We start from the raw sequence: 21353 nt of genomic DNA, 5'->3' as shown, positions 1-21353 counted from the left end.
GAGTGGAAGTTGCTTTCTGTATTTCTGAGCAGGTGCAGTGAAACGTATGATAATGGGCATCATGAATTGTCAGCTGTTTGAGATAGCAGAAGAGAATACTGTAGAAGGAAAATTGTGGTGGTTTCTCTGAAGATGGACAGAAATTAGAAGGGTTACTTGGATATAAGAAAAAAATAGTGACGCTTTGTAGTTAGTCCTGGTTATTAGTGGCTTCTTCAGGATGTTGCTGGAAGGATGTCAATATATATATCCCCTACTCGAGATCATGCTGTGTTATATCCATCCAATTGTACTGTCACGAAACGTTATCAACATTAAACAAATAAAGAAATATGTTTAGTCTGCTATATAAAAATGATGATTAATTACTGAATACTCATTCCTGAATTGTAAAATACTAGAACTGTTGTTACCAAATTGTGATTATTACTGATATATCTAATTTTAAGAACTTGGGATCATTACAGCCCTTGCACATTTCTCAGAGGCCATCTTAGAGTACCTTGCTAATATTGAAAAAGCGCCTGATCCTTCTGTTAAAAAAGATGTTTTTTCAAGTGAGATAAGCAGTGCTTATGATATTCTTTTTAACACTTGGCTTCAGTCAAGAGAGCCTAAGGTAATTTTATTCCTTTAAATATTCATTATATTCGAGAATAAAAAAATAAATTCAGAAATTATTGATAATCAATTACGTGATCAAATTCCATTCATTATTATTTTAACATACATTGTGTGTGTGTGTGTGTAGGTAGGTAGATAGATATATTTGCATATATGTTACATATACCATAAGTACTTATTGGATTTATTATTTCTGCTTCTCTGTAACTCTTGCTGGATTAATTTCTTACTAAATTCAGGTTTGAAATTTTTCAGAAATTAATCATTTTACTTTTGGTTCTAATTACTGTATTTCAGGAAGAAAAAAAAATGAGTGAAACTCTTTATGAAATTATATATAGCAATAACTAAACAGTGTACTAAAACACAATATCTATACAAGAGAGTGTTAAGAAACTAATGTTAACATATGGATCTGAGAACTGGAGATCACAGATATGAGAGTAGTTCTGAGAAAAATTAAGGGAATGAATAGATGGCATCAGTGGCTGAACCATATTAAAAATAAGGATATTAAGAAGGAACTTGACATTGTTAGCAGTCAGGAATGTGTGAGCAGAGCTAATCTAAGTGATATGGTCACTTAAACAGTGGAAGAGGAAAGGTTAGCAAAACAAGTGTTTGATTTTCTCAAAGGCAGGAAAAGAACCCAAAGGAATACCAAAATATAGTTGGATTGATGCAGTTAGAAGGTACCTTAGAAGACCAAAATATATCGGATAATATCAGTGTCCTGATAGATAACAGATTAACTTGGATGAAAATTGTTGATATGGAGTTGGTAATGATGCAAACTTTTCATGTTTGGGTGGTAGGAGTTTGTTGGATGTGAACCCATTTTCTCACTTATTGGAGCTAGATATGGCTTGAAAAGTATTATGTTTGATATTTAGCACGATTTCTGAATTACTTAATCTTCAGCTGGTAACTCAATTTGCTATAAGTTAGCAACTTTCATGGTTGGGATTGACATTGAAAAATTTCACTGTGATTGGATTGAACTTACAAAACTTGGTATTTAGAATGTATACCAGAATATATCAATGTGCAGGTCATTTTCCTTGGCCTGATTTGGGTAAATAATTCAATCAGTCAGTTCTGATTCTATACTGGTGGATGGAATTTAGTCAGATTATCTATTTAGGATCTCTGTTAAAATTTGTCCCTTTCAATTTGGGTTTCAGTTTGTAATTCGGCAGTAACAACTTTTTACAACTATGTATTAACATAGTCTTAACATATGTATTAACATAGAGTATAAATTGTGGCTAAAGGGAAGGGATGACTTTCTTCTTGGGATAGCCAAGATTGATTTCATGTTCTGTCTCGAACTTACCCCCCAGACTTCTGAGGTTAAAGTTCGAGACATTGGAAACATTGATGGAAATGATTTTCTGGTCACCATAGTGTGGAGTATGCTGAACTTCAGCAAAGTCTAGGTGATCTGCAGTAACAAAACCTTGTGCCTATGTCAGGGAATCTGTTGGGATCACTTCAGTGATCCCACTAGATGCCATGAATATATCTCCAATAGGCATTAGACAGATTGGAGTAAACCTTCTAGAAGTGAACTAATATGGGCCGGGATCCAAGTGAGGCATCCACACCACTCAGAAGAAAAAGTCAGACCTCTGTGTTGTTGATACTACTGTATGGTGCCGTATTGGTAATGTTTAATTGTCCAGTGTTAATACCATTACTTTGCTTCTTGACAGCTTGAAGTGGCCAAAACCATATTTTGATTAAAGCAAAAGCTTAGTTTTTTTTTCCTCATTTCTTCCGTCATGTAACATGAGTATGTTTTCTGTATAGCCAAAACCTGGTTTGAAAGAAAGTTCAAAGAAGCCTGTGAAATGCTGAAACATCATCCAAATCTGAACAAGAATGATAAATTAATTATTCCAAGAATTTGGAGGATTCATCTTCAACCCATATAGAATCCAGAACAACCCCAAACGGAGAAAACCCTAATATGAGAGGACTTCATAATTTGTTTATTGTAGTTGTGCTATAATTTTTTTTTTAAATCATCTGTATATTAGTATGAAAAGGTTATGTTATTTTGTCAATTAATTTTTAATGTTTATCATACTTATGTGTAGTGTAGTGTCATGTAGCTTGTGTCCTGTACATATGTATGCTTTCCTGATGATGACCTCAATACAGAGGTCGAGGCATTGAATGTTACTTCCTTAATTATAAGTAAAATAATTATTCTAACGTGTTATGTGTCCATAAATTCTTCACTCTGAATGAGTATGTTTTAAGAGCTTTGTCAGATGTCATGGAAAGATCCAACTTTTTTTTTTTGTCTAGTTGTATCTTTCAAAACAGCCACCAGATAATATACTGGACTGAACCTACTGGTAATGATAAGTTAGTAATCTTCCAGATCAGCTAGCAAATTTTGCCATCACTGTTCTGTTAGATGTATCTGTAGGGTCCAAGAAGTGGTATTTGGGGTATCATCACCAAGTCCATTATTTGCAGAGGAGTCTCTCTCAGTTTCAATTCTGCTTGAAGAGTCTTCTTCTTCTTTTTCCTATCATGGAATATAGGCCATGTGGCCTGTTCCAGTCTCATGCCATCTCTTTCTTGGTCTTCCGATTCTTCTTTTTCCACTTATTTTGTATCTGTATAATAATTTTGGTAGTCTGCTGTTGTCCATTCGATTTAAATGTTCTAGCCATTTTTGTTTATACTGTCTTATGTAGTAATTAATTGGTTTGATTTTCAGGGATTGTAAGATTTCTTCATTTGTTTTGTGGTCCCACTTGGTATATCCAGCTGTTTTTCTGAGGAACTTCATTTCTGCTGTTTGAATTCGTTTTTCATCTTTCCTTTTCATGGTCCATGTTTCGCTTCCATATAGTAGAGTTGGTTTTGACAAGACATTATATAGTCTGATTCTAGTTGGTTTTTGTACCAGGGATGGCTTAAATATACTATTTATTATGCCATTTACTTTGACAAAGTTTGATATTTTAGTGTCTATGTCTTTTTCTTCTTCGTATGATAGATCACATTCCAAGTATCTGAAAGTGTTTACTTGTTCTAGTATTGTATTATCTATCACTATTTTACTTGCTTGAAGAGTAACCATGAAAAGTCAAAGAAAAATAGTTTACATGTGGATGAAGGCAAATCTTCCAAAATATTTCAATGCATGCAGTTACTTTTCTTAACAAACTCAAATTTCAGCTTCTTTTCTACTCTTCTACTCGTTCCTTCTCTGAAAGGTAGTTATTCATATTTTTGATCTTATATGCAATACTGGTGAGTTTCCAACTTTTAATATCTTCTTTTAGATGATCTGTTTTGGTAAAAATCTGCCTATTCTGTGAAATTTTTGCTGTCTATTCTTTTAATGCCTCCAACCCCTGAATATCTTTGTTTTTCTAAATGCAAGACATCAATCCAACTTTCTTAACAGTGAGGTCATTTTCCATTGAGATTTTAATATTCACAACTCAAACTAGCTTTTTTTTCCAGCACTGATACAGATAAAGATGCTGTGGCAGTTGTTGTCATGAATTAACTTATGACTATATAACTATAATCACTCTCCTAACACTAGATCTCTTCTTTACAAATAGGTCTTCTAAGTATACTTTGGACATTGATTACCCTGAAGACAATTCAGACCACAATCCAGTGTTGATTTCTTTTTCCATGCAGCAAACAGAATTCATACAGCTACTCTCATCTACATTATCTGCTTTATAAGAATGCTGTGTGAAATTATCCATGTTTGTATTGTCTTTGCTATTCCTTCATTAAAGTTTTGTTTTTCAGCCTTCTTATCTACACATTCAACAGAATGTATCACTGAAGTAATTATTATTACATGGAAACATCTATTTCCCATCTCACTTTAAATTCTTTTTCCTTATCTAAGCCTTGAGTGTGCCAAGGCTGTGCAAAAGAGGAATTGTAATTTGTTTTTGTTAAAATCTATCTTCCTTTTTTTGTCTTAATGCTGAAGCTCGAAATGGTTGTAAACAAATTAATAGTATATCCAGAACTGACACACACACACACATATATATATATATATATACACACACACACACATATATATATATATATATACACACACACACACATATATATATATATATATACACACACACATATATGTATATATACACACATAGGGTTAAGAACAGAAATTTTTCATGACATCATGCTTTCTGGTCTCTTGCCAGAGTTATTGGCTATAACTTTTGTCAACCTCACCTTCCACTTCTTTTGCATTCACATGGCATCATTATCACAGAGAAGACAGCCTTCTGGCTTCTTATTTTCCTCAAATTCATGTATAAATGACCTGAAAAAAATAAAATAATAATTAAAGCAAAAAAAGTCCATACTTAGCCAAATGCAAATGAGGCTGGATATTTACAAAATATCTGCTTTGTTACGAAGTAATTTATGAAATTCAGTGAAAGTCTCCTGTCCTATTAGTTCAGCAAATGGCAGTTTAAAATTTAATGACTTATTTAATGCCTTCAACATACTTTTAATGGCCATCAGAAATCCAGATGACCAAAGTTCTGTGAGCCATAATCCAAAACATGCATGATATTTAAGTAAGGAGATTTAAGTAAGGATATCATGACTTCCTCTTGCAATTGTGAAGCCTCTTTTAATTAGATCAATTTGGTGTTCTTTACTATTTATCTTAGCAATATGATTTATAAACTTAAATTCTTACCTACCATAATCTTTATCTGTAATTTTTTTCGATATCCTATTCAATTTTCAAATCCAGTTTATACCATCTAATCCTATTTCATAGTCAAAAATCATACATTTTTCCAAATTTAATCCTCTGTTTCCTGTCTACTTGTCCACTATTTCTAGTGACCTCACGTATTCAGTTTACTGAATTAAAGATGCCAAGAAATTATATTCTTTTTTAATCCTTTATCCAAGTGAAATATTCATATTGCATATGAATTCTCTTCATGACTAGCCTGCTTATATACAGATACTAATTACTTCACAGTAATTGCCTTAGTCTCAAGTAGCCTTATTATTATCAACATCGTCAGACCTCCACGAAATCAGGAGATATGTTATGGGAGGTCTCACTCTCTCACACAGCTCATCATACCTTGACATAAATGCATTCACTCTATGCAATCACCACACTTTCAGGGAATACATTTCAATCACCCACCACTCTCCATGCATAAAATGTACTCGTCACACCTTTCTTATACAGCTTCTAGGGAAAGCCTCTTGTTCTCCCCCTGTCTCCAGCTATTCTATGAAAAATCTCATCCATATTAATCTGTGTTACTAACTTATGTCTTGATCATGTTTCTCCCTTCGTGATTTGCAGCCTCCAGAGTCCAGAAACTGACTCAGTCAATCATCTCTGAACCCTCTCCAACAACTCATCATCCTTTTGAAAACCAAGTGACTAAATCTGTGCACAGTGATCCATATGCAGTCTGATCAAAGCCATGTACAATGGAATCATAACATCCTGTACATGTCAGTGTTCCCTTCATCATTAGCATAATCTGCGGTGTTGTCCGTGAAATAACCATGCTCTATAAAAAATAAACAAAGCGCTTTAGTCATAAAAACCCTTATTGAATATAGAACAGTTGGTATGTGTATTCAAGGATATTATTCAGATATTAATAGTTTATACTAATGCAGTTTAATGGGAATTATTCCACACATTTTATAGTTTATAGATAACACCACAGTGCCATGTATGGACAAGGTAAGGTAAAAGAAGAAATATATTAAATTTCTTGAAGAGGATAAAATAAAAAAGATAAGTTATTTAAATATAAAGAGCTAATAAGCTTCATTTTGGCGATATAAACAATATTTTAAATTAAGGGGATATAAAATCCACATTGTTTTAAAACCGAATAAGAAACTCAAAGTTGGAATCAGAGAGTTTCATGCCGAATATAGTAAAAGCTAATGCAAGTGACCCTAGTACTAGGGTCACTTGCATTAGCTCATGCCAGTGATTGCTGATACTTTATAGTTTACTATATTCGGCATGAAACTCTCTGATTCCAATCTTTGAGTTTCTTATTCGGTTTTAAAATAATGTGGATTTTATATCCCCTTAATTTAAAATATTGTTTATATCACTGAAATGAAGCTTATTAGCTCTTTATATTTAAGTAACTTCATGGTTGCACCTCTTTGGAAACTCGTATAGCAGAGTATATAAGTTCTTTTCGCTATACACTTTGGTATTATGGTCTAGCTACTCACTGATGAGGCCTCAAAAAAGGCTGAAACCGGTCTGGGTAGTGACCTCCCTCCATAATGTAATAACAGCATACATTTCCTAGGAAATGTGTTTTTACATTATGGAAAATACCTAAGAATAGCAATCTGAACTTCCCCCACCTTTGCAACGAGTTGTCCGATATTGTACTATGTACTAGGGTCACTTGCATTAGCTCACGCCAGTGATTGCCGATATTTTATAGTTTACTATATTCGGCATGAAACTCTCTGATTCCAATCTTTGAGTTTCTTATTCAGTTTTAAAACAATGTGGATTTTATATCCCCTTAATTTAAAAAGATAAGTTATTATTATTATTACGGGTATCTCCATGGAGTCAGTAGACTCATCGCAGGAGACCCAAACTATCAAAACAATATCTATCATATCTGTTCTTGAATTTATTTACAGACGAAAAACTCACGACTGAGACCCTCCAGGCAAAAAACCTCATTCTCATGCACTTGTTAACCACACTTTTCCTTAATTTCCAGGGATGACCTGTTGTTCTTCCATCACTATCACACAGCTGAAACATTACCCCTGCATTATAATTTAAATGTTTCTATCATATCCCATCTTCTCCACCTATCAACCAACCTCTGCAATCCACAAGCTCTCAATCTATCAATGTAAGGAGCATTTTTTTACATCACTCACCAACTTAGTCACTCTGCTCTGAACCCTTTTCACAGCCTCCTCATTTCCAAGGAATACAGGTGACCAGACCTGAGCACAGTAATCCAAATGTGGAAGTATCAATGCTTTATCAAGGAGAATAATAACCTCTTTATCTCTAGATGTTAGTGTGTTCCTCAATAACCAAGTAATCCTATGTGCAATCTTGGACACCTTAGCAATGTGTCCCCTGAACTTCATCTCCCTATCCACCAACACCCCTAAGTCCCTAGCCTCATCAATCTCTTGGAGTACCATTCCATCAATGTAGTACACAGCTGGTAATCCTTTAATCCCAAAATGCATAACTTTACACTTTTCCACATTGAACTGACATCCATTTCCTTTTGCCCATTTTACCAGCTTATTTAAATCATCCTGCAAATTCTCAACATCAGCTTGATTTTTTATTGTGCTATCCAACTTTGCATCATCAGCAAACAACTGAATATCTTCCTTCAAGCCATTTATATCATTTATGTACAAATTAAACAATAATGGCCCAAGCACAGAGCCCTGAGGCACACCACTTGTCACCTGCCTCATCCTGGACTCTGCTCCTCCATACACCACCTTCTGGTATCTCTCCCTGAGCCATTCTCCTATCCATATCACCAGTTTAGTATCCATCCTCATTTGTGCAACAGTATTCCATGGGTATCCTGTCAAAAGCCTTAGCAAAATCCAGAAGTACCACTGTGTAGCCATTTTCTTTGTCCAACTCAGATGTCATTCTATTATAAAAAGGTAATAAATTGCTAAGTCAGGATCAGCCTTTAACAAAACCATGTTGGCCCCTATAGAGTATCATATCCTGATCCACCCATTCTTGAATTTTGTCTTTAACCAACTTTTCCAATACTCTTACCACCACTCCTACCAGAGTTCAAAACTTAAGTTAAATAACCAAGTAAGAGGCGTTGACAATTCCTTTGCACATTCATGCAACACCCAAGCTGATATTCCATCTAAACCTACAGCAGTGTTCGCATTTAAATTTTGCAGTATACTAAGTACCTCTGATTTCTTAACTTCAATTCTCACATTAGTTATTGCTACAGGTACAGAGATACTCTCACTTGGGTAATAGACTTTTGAAAAGTGATCACTCAGTAACTTTACTATTACATCTGAAGTGGTCACCTCAATACCATCAGCACCCACTAAGGTTATCCTTCCGAAGTCATTCTTCCTTTTACTTGCCACATAGCAGAACTCTTTGGGATTATCCTTGATCTCATTGGCTAAGGTCTTCTCATAATCTGATTTAGCTTTTCTTCCTAGCTTGATCCTTGTACTGCTCATGGGTGTACTGATCGCCTTTCTCCTTGTAAATTCTCCATAACATTTTCTTTTTTTGCAGATCAAGCTTGATATTACTACTCATCCATCTAACGCCTACCTTGTTTGTCTTCCTGACCATGGGGACACAATCTGATATTGCCTTCCTCAGATGCCCGCTGATTTTATCCCATGCGCTACTAACATCTTTCCCCTGCAATATGTTCTGCCATAGGACTGCTGCAAACTTGCTCTGAAGCTTGTTATAATAGCCTAACCTTTAGTTCCGTATATACCCCTTCTTAAGAGAGAAATCCACAAATTTTGCAGTCTCCGAAGTCAATACCACATGATCGCTCTCACCAATTGGAGGTAACAAGGACACCTTACTTATGCATATATCCTCTGAACCAATGACCTGGTCCAACACTCTCACACCACGTGTCCCTTCAGTTATGTGCTGTTTCAAGTAATTATCTCATAGAGATAATTCCAGCCATACTCTATATGGTTGCTGACCACTGGTTAATCATGATCTTACATGATTAAACTAAAGAAAGGAATGGTAGTGGCCAGTTAAGTGAAGTAAGGCCCATGAAAGCAGACAGATTAGACAGATTTCCCTCTTCTGAATAAAATCAAGAATTCTTGGGGAGGTTTTGAATGACCATATCAAATGCTGTATTCTAAGGTTGGTTGGATTTAAGATTTATAAAATATTGGGAATTGAGCAAGAGAGAGTAGTATTTTGAATGAAAAGGATACTTTGTTTGTTAGAGGCTGAGAAGGCTATGGATGTGATGATTATATAATCATAAGCTAGGTGTGAAAGTCAGCTCAAGAAGGGAAAACTTATCTTGAGTGGAGATAAGAACATTATCAAAAATAAGTAATAGTAAACTAGGATTTTTCTTCTGGATAATAAAGCAGGACTCTGTTTTTATAGCACTGAAAATTTCTAGTTTAATGAGAAGTTCTTGATACTGGACATACAATCAAATGCCTTGGAAGTGTTAAGAATGCCAAGTATTCACAGCTTTCTATTGATTGATTGAAAGGTGGATAAGATTGGCGAGGAGTTCTGTACAATGAGAAATGACAGATTCATTTTGGCAATTAATAATTAGTTGATGGGTTACCAGGTAGTGAAGATCTTGCTTTTGACCTTCATCACTTTTAAAACTTAAGGTGAGGGCACTGTGACGAATACTCTGAAATGCAAAGATAGCAAAGATAATCTTTTTAGGGATAAGTTGGATTAAAGGCATACTTCCATGCTATTGGATAAATTCAGATGAGTATGGCAGCTTGTGTAGACAATATACACTGGTATCCAAAAGCTAAGGATGAACTACATTTTTACCTGTATATGAAAATATTTTCATGAGCACAGCCAAATGTGGACGTAAATTTATTGCCAGCTTACTAATAAATTATATTACAAAAAATGTGTTACAGATTAAATTGCAATATGTTTCTGGTAAAAGTTACAAATTACGTAAGGATGTAGTTAAATAGGCAACTATGTGGAGAGACATTTCGGTATGGAATATGTCCACCCCGAACTGTGATGCAGCTCTCATAACGTATCATGCTTAGCACTGATTCAGGAATTCATGAAGCAAACTTGACCACTCTTCCTTCAGGGCAAGGATAAAACCTTGTTTCTTTTCTGGAGGAGAATTTTGAGCATCAATGGGTCTCTCTCTAGTGCATCCCAAATGTTCTATGGGGTTCACATCTGGGGAACTTGCTGGCCACTCAATTCGATTGATATCCTCTGCCTCCAGAAGTATCTCCACTGCTTGTGTATGATGTGGTGTGGCATTGTTATCCATAAAAATGAATTCTTTACCTAAGCACCATGGACCAATCAAACATGACATTGAAGAACTTCACTGCAATATTGTTTACCAGTCATAGTCCCTTTTCCAGCACTTGTAGCTCAGTGTGTCCATTAAGCATAATGCCTCCTCACACCCTGACCCCAACACTGCCATATCTATCTTCCCCTTTCAAGAACATTCTCGCAATGGTAAGCAACACCACTTTCACGCTAGATCAAGTGTTGTCTGGAATCAGAGGAAAGACTGAAATGACTCTCACTGTAAAGAGTACATTAGCCCTTTGGTGTCTTGTCCAGTTTTTAGGGATACACCACCACTGAAAACGTGCCCTACAATAAGCTGTGGATAAAGGGATGCAGACTACAGGTCTTCAGGGCATATAGGCCTAATTGTTGCAGACGTCTTGCTACAGTTTAAGATATCTGTATACCTGTGCTTTGAATGGAGCTGACTTGCAAGCTTACCCGATGTGATGCGTCAATATTTATTTCCTGTTTTAACCACTGTCTTCATGTTCTGTGGTAAAGTGAGGGTGACCTCTTAGCAAATGTCTGGAACACATTCCATTGGTTTGAAATGCTGCCTGTTGTCTGGATACAGTACTAAATAAGATTCCAAACCCTCTGGCAGTAGGAGTTTGCAACTTTATTCCTTCACAAAAAAGAGCTTTTTTCAAACACAATTTGTTTCTCGCACCCTTTTGCCTTTTATCCTTTTGAGTGCTCACATGTAAACCCTTTTTGCATGATTTGAACAGTTGACCAATCTGACATCCACACCCATGTGCTACAACTTAAATATCAGCTTATCATGTGGTACCCTGTCAAATGCCTTCGTTAAGTCTAAGAAAATTGCAGTATATGCCTTTCCCTCATCTAACGTTCTTGTAACTTTATTATAAAAGGCTAGCATATTGCTACAACAAGAGCGCCCCTTCACAAATCCATGTTGACTCTCACAGATAACATTACCTTCATCTGCCCAATACTGCTGTATAAGGCCCCTCACTACTTTCTCTTAACAACTTAACAACTACTGATGACACACAAACTGGTCTATGATTAGACACTTCCAGTCTGCTACCGCCCTTATACAATGGTCTGCTACTTTCCTTCCATTCCCTGGGCATCTTTGCCGAAGCCAGACTTTCATTGAAAAGCCAGGTTAAAGGCACTGTCAGTTCTCTAGCATATTCTCTCAAAATTCGTGGTGAAATACCATCTAGTCCCAAAGCTTTACTAACATCCAGAGTACTCAGTATCTGAAACACACTCTCCTCCTGTACCTCTAAACCTCGAATCAGCCCTATCCCGTAAGCATTAAAACTGACATCTCTAGGATGAAATACTCCAATAAAGTGTTCATTGAACAATTCCACTATGTCCTCTGCATCAGTCACTCTATTCCCATTTTTATCCCACAATATCATTCTTCCACAGTCATTTCTCCTCCTACTGGCCATATTGCTAAAAAATTCCCTAGGATTTTCTTTGGATCTTAGGGCCAACCTCCTCTCATATTCCAGTTTAGATTTCCGTACACACCAGTCACTATTCTGGCCTGTGTCTTATATTCTTCATGCATCCTCTCTTCACCTGTCTTCTTATATCTCTTCCATAGCCTCTTTTTTGCATGCAATTCCTGTTTAATATTGTTTGTCATCCACTTTACTCCAAATTGTGTCCTCTTCTTCACTCGTGGTATACAACTTACCACTGCTGCTAACAAATATTCTTTCACAATTTCCCACACACTAATGATATCCCAGCCTTCCAATTCCTCCCTCCATGAAACTTCCCGAAGTTGACGTCTAAGACTATTATAATCACCTGCATTATAATTCCACATAAGTTCCCGTCCCTTTGATAATCCTGCATGTCTATTGATTTTCCAAGTCAAAACCATATGGTCACTTTCTCCAACTGGTGGGAGAGATGTCAACTCAGTTATTATCAACTCTTCTGATGCTATAACCAAATCAAAAACTCTTGAACCTCTTGTTCCCTCTGTTACATGTTGCCTAAGACATTTGTCCCTCAAGAATTCTAGAAATTCCATTCCCCTATTGCTACATGCATCTTCCTCTCTCTCCAATTTATACTACTGTAGTTAAAATCTCCCATAACAATCATTCTTCTTGCACTTGCCAAACTTAGCTGTCTAAACATCTCCTGGGCCCCATCCTCTGTGCTCCTGGATATTTAGTGTAGCAATACCCCACTAAATATCCTGTCTTGCCTACCTCTACCTCACACCATACGCTCTCAAAATCATTTGTCTCACTTCCTTCCAAAGCCTCCACTCTTAGAGGACATAGGTCATCACTTATCATAAGCAGTACCCCACCACCACGCTTTCCCCTCCTATTCTGACGAAAAATGCTATACCCAGCGATTTCTTTTCCTGTTGTTATATCCCCCTTCTGTCAACCACGTCTCAGTGATCCCAATAATTTTTGGCCAGGCTGATGCTATCTGCGCCACCAATTCCTCTCCCTTATTACTGATACTCCTAGCATTAGTATAAAGCATATAAATGCCATTGTTTCTATACCCAGCATTATCCCTTCTAGACTCCACTGGGCTCAGTGTTACGTGACATCATCTCCCTTCTCCCAAGTATCCATTCCCACAAGAGGCCACCCCTGCTATCATCCTCCCTGGGACACACTGACTCGTTCAGAATAGCAATCTCTCCAGATGCCTACGTCCTTCCTCATTCAAATGTAACGGTCTCTCGCATACAATTCCTCTCTTTCCTCAAACGCACTCCAAGCATCCACATATACCACTCCTCTCTTGTCACACATTCTCGCTATTATGCCATTCAATATCACCGCTCTTCTGCTCAGCTCATCATTATCATACCTAGGCAACACGCACACTATTTTTCCTCTGTCTGTCTTCTTCCATACAGCCTCAAGCAAAAATCTCATATCTCTTTCTGCCTGACTTACATTACCACTCAAGTCATTCGTTCCTACCATCACAATCATCTCATCCACCCTTTCACCTCTCTTAATTGCCATAGCCACCCTTTCTGTCGTTCCTCCTGGCAAACACTCCTCACACATCCTATCTTGAACACCACGGATCATTGAGTCGCCATGCATTATACATCTTACCATTCCCTCTCTCCTATTGTTTCCATTCTCTCTTCTTTTTTCATTCCTATAGGTCTCTCTCATTCCCTCTCCTCTACTGCTATTCTCTCTTCTAGCATTCCCATACCTCTCTCTCCTACTGTTTCCATTCTCTTCTCTTCTAGCACTCCCATCCATCTCTCTAATTCTCTCTCTCCTACTGTTTCCATTTTCTCCACTTCTAGCACTTCCATATCCCTCTCTCATTCTGTCTCTCCTACTGTTTCCATCCTCTTGTCTTCTAGCATTCCCATACCTCTCTCTCATTCCATCTCTTCTATTGTTTCTATTCTCTCCTCTTCTAGCACCCCCATACCTCTCACTCATACTCCCAAAATTCTCTCTCTCCCCTACTCTGATTCGCCTTGCATTTATCTCTTCCATTCTCCTAATCTTATCTTTCATACTTCTGCTCTCATTCACAAGACATTCCATCTCCTCTTTCAGCTCATCTATTTCCCTCTGCAAGTCAGTCACTCTTAATCTAAATTCACTGTCCCAAACAAAACCATTTCCTATACTTTCAGTCACTCACACCTTCCACACTATCAACTATTATTTTCTCATTCATATATATATTTTTTTCATTCTCTCCTATCACACTATTTGTGTTCCTACATTCATTCCCCATTCCTGGAGCAACATGGTCGGATATTGATATTTCTAATGCACTTATTTCCTCCAACTGCCTGCATTTTGCGCACATATGCTCTCCGCTCTCTCTTTCACAAGCCACATATCCAATTCCCGAGACGCATACATGCCGCAAGTACTGCATGCCACAAAGTCCCTTATGATATTGCTTATAATAGAGTTCTTAAATGGCGGAGGACTTGGCGATATGCCACTTGCGACTGCAACTGAATCCGCCATCATTCGTTACTGCCGAGTAGCATAATCTTTAATAATTATTCAATTAATAAATTCCATTAAATTAATAAGAAAAAAAAGTACAAACAATTACAAGCAAAACAAAACATTCAAGTACACTAAATATAATTAAATAAAATGAATTATAACTAAATACAGTAATGAAAACTTAGCTTCATTTTGTCTTCCACTGTTATGCATTCGATTCCGACGGTAACCAAAATATATTATATCACGACAGCAACTAACTTCCAAAAAACAACCACTGAAGTATACTCATATTCAGAGAAACAATTTAGCACTCAAAAACGTAGAAAAACGGACTATTCACCGATTAAAAATCACTTTCTTCTGCACAGCTCAAATTCACTGCCACGTGATACGGCGATGCTAGCGCCACTATTCAAAAGCCAACTTCCATTATGCCTGAAGAGAAAAGTTTTTAACCAATGTATTCTTCCTATATTGACATATGGCTGCGAAATATGGACACTGAATGCAAAGGAAATACAAAAATTAAAAATAACACAATTTAGTATGGAAAGAAGTATGCTTGGTATCACAAGATTGGATCACAAAAGGAATACATGGATAAGAAATCAAACCAAAGTCTCTGACATCATAAGAAGAGTGAAACATCTGAAGCGGCAATGAGCTGGACATATTGTTTGAAGACAAGATCAATAATGGACAAAAGAAGTACTGGATTGGATTCCACGAGAGGAAAAATGACCATGACGCTGACCTAAGTCACGGGGGATTGACAATATCATCAGATTTGCAGCAGTGACAAAAAAAGGAGAGCCATGGACAGACAGTTTTGCAGTAATCTTGGAAAGACCTTCATCCAGCAGTGGATCGACAATGGCTGATAATGATGATGATATATATATATATATATATTTTTTTTTTAACAGGTGCGGTCGCAGGTTGTTGAAGCATTAGGACAAATGACCCACTTACTGAGTAAAGGAAAATTAGAAGAGCAACTACCAAAAATAATTCCAGGAATATTAGCTCTGTATAAACGACAGCAAGAATCATACCATACCACCCAGGTAACTTCACTCTTATTTGATAAATATATACACAATTTTTATAAATAATTGTTATCATCACACAGATTATATCTGTCAAGAATTTATTCCTATAAGTTATAAATGCAGTTATGTGATATTATTGTAGAAATTAGTAATATTACCATTACTAAGAATTAACATTAATTCTATGACACTTTCATAGGAGAAAGTATCAGAATCAAGTTGGGAAAAATTCTTTTTCATTTTGCTTTCAGATCTTTTTGATACTGTTTTATATGTTGAAAAAATAGCAATAATAAAAATATCATATCACATTACCCAACTTAATTTCATATTATGGATTGTTTCTTTTATGTTATCACTGAATTATTTTCAGTGAACACTAACTAATCCATCCTCTGCTGACTGGCTGTTTGGCTTAGTTGTCTGTTTTTGGCAGTTGGATTGCCAAGATATAATTTGTAATGATTTTTATATACTTATTCCATTTGATGAGTACTGCTATTCAGGCTTACCTAAGACTGAAGACTACCAGACTACTAGTTAGGCTTATGACCAAATAACATCACATTACCTAGCTCTTATAATTGTTGAGATACTGACATTATTCAGATTTCCTTTCTGTGCTATTGACTTTTAAGCTGTTTTCTGAAGAAATGTCATGATATATATGATATTACGATAAAGAGCCAAGAGGCTATTTTTCCGGCAACATAAATTAAGTTAAGGGGATAATAAATCCCGTATTATTTTATTTTACAGCCGGGTACGAAACTTGGAGATCAAAATCTAAGAGTTTCGTGCCGAAGAATTATCGGCGAGTCCAAGCGTAAGTCATCACTTGGGTAGTACAACACTAGAGCAACTCGGAGCAACCCCTACTTACATATAGCAGGGGTATATGTAAGTTCGGTTCACTTAAACCTTGATATTCCAGTTCTACCTACTCACTGATGAGACCTCAATAAAGGTCGAAACCAGTCTGGTAGTGACCTCTCCTCATAATGTAAAACAGTAATACATCTCCTAGAAGCTGCGTTTTATATTATGAGAAAATATTAAGGATAGTGATGGAGCTTGCTCCACCTTTGCTCCGAGTTGCCCTTAGTGTTGTACTACCCAAGTGATGACTTACGCTTGGACTCGCCGATAGTTCTTCGGCATGAAATTCTTAGATTTCGATCTCCGAGTTTCATACCCGGCTGTAAAATAAAATAATACGGAGATTTATTAACCCCTTAACTTAATATATATGATATGATAAGGTGTGGTATTATCTTGTGATATCAAAGAATTTTGAATATCACAAGATATTCAAAATTAGTGTAATGCTTTAAATTTTATTTAAAGCATTATACTAAATACTTTAAATTTTAAAATTTAAAGACATAGTATAATGTTTTTAATAGTGGTATCACACATATTAAGGGAAAGCTAAATAGAATTTATTACACTCAGTATGTCATCAGCTAAATTCAGGGAGAAGGCAGAATTGACTGGTAACATCATTTGAATTCTGAATACAAGAACAAGTCATACAGCATGCGTATAATATCATGTGTCTCAATTACAGCTGTACAGCAGAAGGAAATAACATTAGAGTTCAGAGACGTGGATAAAGATGTTTAATTAAGTAATGAATAAAAAATTATAAACAATTAACAGCAACCACTTCCCAAAACTTAGAGATAGTCATAATCAGTCTAATTCAGATTAAGACAGTGGCATAGGGCTTCACACAATTCAAAAAATACACAATCAAATTTGAACTTACTATAGTGCAGTATCTTGGTTTGGTTCCAGTTAACTCTTAGTGTCAATGTCATGAGAAGCAAGGTCTAAACTTTCTGATTCCAGAAATCTTATATAATCTTAAAGTTCTTGGATTCTAATTGTAGCAGAGCAGCCAGTCTCTCTAAAGTCGCAAAGATGACAAGAACAGGGTATTTGATAAACACTAGGCAAGGATAGAGGTGGTGGTGATGTATCTTTGATAATCAGTAAAAAAGATGACAACCTTTGGGCTGGTTTGAAGGTTTTATGTAATGAATCCTTGCTCTATTTGTTCAGATGCTCCTTTAAGCATCAGACTGCAGTCTGAGAAATGGAGGATAACTGCCAATTATTTTCTGTATTGGGGTTTTACGGTATCCATTAAGAAATAGAGTAAGTTTTATTTAATTCTTCTAACAGTAGAGACTCAGAAGAATAAATTATGCATACTATTACTATTATTACGGGCAACTCCAGGGAGTCATTAGACTCATCGCGGGAGGTCCAAAATCATATTCATCACAACTATTTGACATTCATACAGTATCTATCATTCCTCGCCTTAAACTCATTCACTGTCACAGCATCCACCACAGACTCAGGGAGCGCATTCCACTCATTCACTACTCTAAAAGTAAAGAACCCAGCTCTAATACCTTTACTAACCACACTTTTGCCCAGTTTCCATGGATGTCCCCTAGTCCTCCCACAACCAGCCCTGTTCTCAAAAATATCTTCTGAATTAATTTTATAGAAACCCTTCAGTAATTTGAATGTCTCAATCATATCTCCCCTCCTCCGCCTATCAACCAATTTTTGCAACCCACAAATCCTCAACCTATTCTCATACGGTTCATTCCACAGACCTGCTATCATCTTGGTCACTCGCCTCTGGATCCTCTCCACCTCCTCCCCATCAAGAAGAAACCTAGGTGACCAAATCTGAGCACAGTAGTCTAGATGGGGTCTTATCAAGGCTCGATACAGTGGAACAATAACCTGCTTGTCAACGTATTCTTCAGCAACCAAGTGATTTGATGAGCTGATTTGGCCACTTTTGCAATGTGTCCCCTAAATTTCAATTCCTTATCTACCAACACTCCTAAATCTCGTGCCTCATCAATTTCCTGGAGCACGGTTCCACCAATGCAGTAAACTGCCGCCAATCTTTTCACCCCAAAATGCATAACCTTACATTTTGCCACATTAAACTGACATCCATTCTCCTTAGCCCAGACCTCCAATCTATCCAAATCATCCTGCAAAATTTTGACGTCATCTGCATTCACTATTGCCCTACCCAACTTCGCATCATCCGCAAACAAATGAACTGTTCCTCTCAGATCATTTCCTATATCATTTAAGAACAAATTAAACAGCAGTGGTCCAAGAACAGATCCTTGTGGCACACCACTAGTCACAGGCCGTCTTGTGGACTCTACTCCTGAGTAAACCACTCTCTGATATCTCTCCGTCAACCACCCTCCTATCCATCTCACCAACCCTATGTCCATTCCCATATGCTGCAATTTACTGATTAGAATTCCATGTGGTATCCTGTCAAAGGCCTTGGCAAGGTCCAGTAGAATCACCGTAAACCCATTACCCTTATCCAGTTCAGCCGACACTGTGTTATAATACGTGAGCAAGTTACTGAGGCATGACCTACCCTTCACAAAACCATGCTGTCCCCGATACAGTATCCCATTTTCTTCTATCCAATCTTGTATTTTCCTCTTGACTATTTTCTCTAAGACCTTGATAATGATTCCTGTTATGCTGATTGGCCGGTAATTTTCAACAGCAGCCTTGGAACCACCTTTGTGCAGTGGAACTATTTTCCCCTCTTTCCACCCCCTTGGGACTGACCCAGTCCTGAGGCTCAAATTAAATAAAATGGTCAAGGGCACTGACAATTCTTTGGCCGCTTCACTTACGACACGAGCTGGTATACCATCCAATCCCACAGATGTATTGACATTGAGGTTCTGTAATAGACTAGTTACCTCTACTTCATTCATCACAATTCCAGTATAAGCTGTTGGTTCTTCCATTCCTGCAAAGTCACCACCTGGATGATATACTCTTGCAAAGGGCTCGCTCAGTAATTCCACAATATCGACTGATTCGGTTACCTCCCTACCCTCAGCATTCTTTAAGATCATTCTACCATGAGCATTTTTCCTTTTACTTGCAACATATTGAAAAAACTGTTTGGGATTCTCTTTAGCCTGTGTGGCCAATTTCCTTTCGTAATCTGCTTTTGCTTTTCTTACCACCCTTGTTACCATCCTGGCCTGAGCTTTATACTGTTCCTGTGCCTGATGGTCACCCTTCTCCTTAAATTCCCTCCATAATTGTTTCTTTTTTTGCAGCTCAAGCTTAATAGTGTTATTCATCCATTTAACCCCTACTTGATTTATTATTCGGACTCTTGGTATACAGTCAACCATTGCCTCCTGCAAACAGTTCTTAACCACCTCCCATGCACTATGAACATCCAGCCCTTGCAGTTTTACATGCCATGGCATTGAGCCAAGCACACACCTAAGCTTGTCATACTTACCAGCCCGGTAATTCCACATGTACCCTGTCTTAATTGTAAATTCGACTCCTTTAGCCACCTCCCAAGTCATGACCTTATGGTCACTCTCACCAATTGGTGGCAACATGGTCATGTTCATTACAGCCACATTCTCGGTTGCAATTACTAGGTCCAGCACTCTCTGCCCCCTGGTATTTTCCAATACATGTTGCCGTAGATAGTTGTCCCTTAATAACCGAATAAAATCCAATTCTTTCCTCCCATGTGCCCTCTCCTCTTTCCAGTCAATGTTACCATAATTGAAATCACCCATAATAATTACCCTCCTTCCACTCGTTTCTTCTATTTGCTTATGCATACTATCCCCACCATCCACTCCATCACCCGGTCTATAGCAGCACCCAATTGTATATTTTGTTCTGCTGGATTCTATCTCACACCAAACAGCCTCAAATGTGCTTTTTTCCCATCATGCAGTTCAACTTCTGTACTCCTTGGCTGAAGATCATCAGCTATCATCAATAACACTCCTCCCCCCTTTTTATTCACCCTGTCACTCCTGAACACGCTATACCCGTCGCATTCAATCCCACTAGCTTTATCATCTTCTGTCAGCCATGTTTCACTAATACCGACAACCTGTGGCCTGGAAGTGCCAACCATGGCCAAAAACTCTTCCTTCTTGTTCCTAATACTCCTGGCATTAGTGTACATGAATCGCAGAAGCCCATTTGTCCCATCCTTACTTTGATGCCTTATACTAACTATCCCATTCTGATTTGTTGTCCGTCGTACTCGCTCGGGCATAATATACTCATTCATACACTTAACTGCCCCCCCTAAAGTCTGCATATTTACTCCCCCCCTCTTAATAAATCTAGTTTCCCTGAGTCTGTACATCCACTTCCACATCATTCATCAACACTCTTTCAAGTCTCCGTCCACCAACTCCATTCAAATGCAATCCATCCATCTTATATAAGTCCTTTCGCCCATCGAACTCATTCCACACATCCACAAATTCCACACCACTCTCCATGCATAACCCACGCATAAAGTCATTGGCAATTATGGCCCTCCTTCTAAACACTTCACTGTCATACCGCGGTAAGATACTCACCATCCTAACTCTCTCACTCTTCTCTTTTGCTACCTCAAACAACTCCCTCACATCCTCTATCATTTCCATTTTGTCCTCTTTCAAATCATTCGTTCCTGCCATGATTATCATCTCTTTCACCCTCTGTTTTTGCAGTCGAATAGATTCGCTGACGTCCTTT

The 21353-nt window shown here is 37.3% G+C and overlaps 1 protein-coding gene across 2 annotated transcripts in view; it reads left to right on the top strand.

The window, feature by feature from the left end:
- The window catches only part of c11.1 (maestro heat like repeat family protein c11.1), a 763927-nt gene that overhangs the window by 116529 nt on the left and 626045 nt on the right, over positions 1-21353 (top strand). For both annotated transcript variants that reach the window (XM_090407949.1, XM_090407950.1), the window contains exons 7-8: positions 468-619; positions 15633-15773. In XM_090407949.1, the coding sequence (XP_090264075.1) occupies positions 468-619; positions 15633-15773 (293 nt within the window). The remainder of the gene's footprint in view (positions 1-467; positions 620-15632; positions 15774-21353) is intronic.

The sequence above is a fragment of the Typopeltis vanoorti genome, chromosome 18 (genome assembly GCF_054136105.1).
Source record: "Typopeltis vanoorti isolate ZY-2024b chromosome 18, IOZ_Tvanoo_1.0, whole genome shotgun sequence".
Taxonomy (NCBI): domain Eukaryota; kingdom Metazoa; phylum Arthropoda; class Arachnida; order Uropygi; family Thelyphonidae; genus Typopeltis; species Typopeltis vanoorti.
The sequence above is the reverse complement of the archived record's forward strand: the minus strand, read 5'-3'. Positions and strand labels throughout refer to the sequence as shown.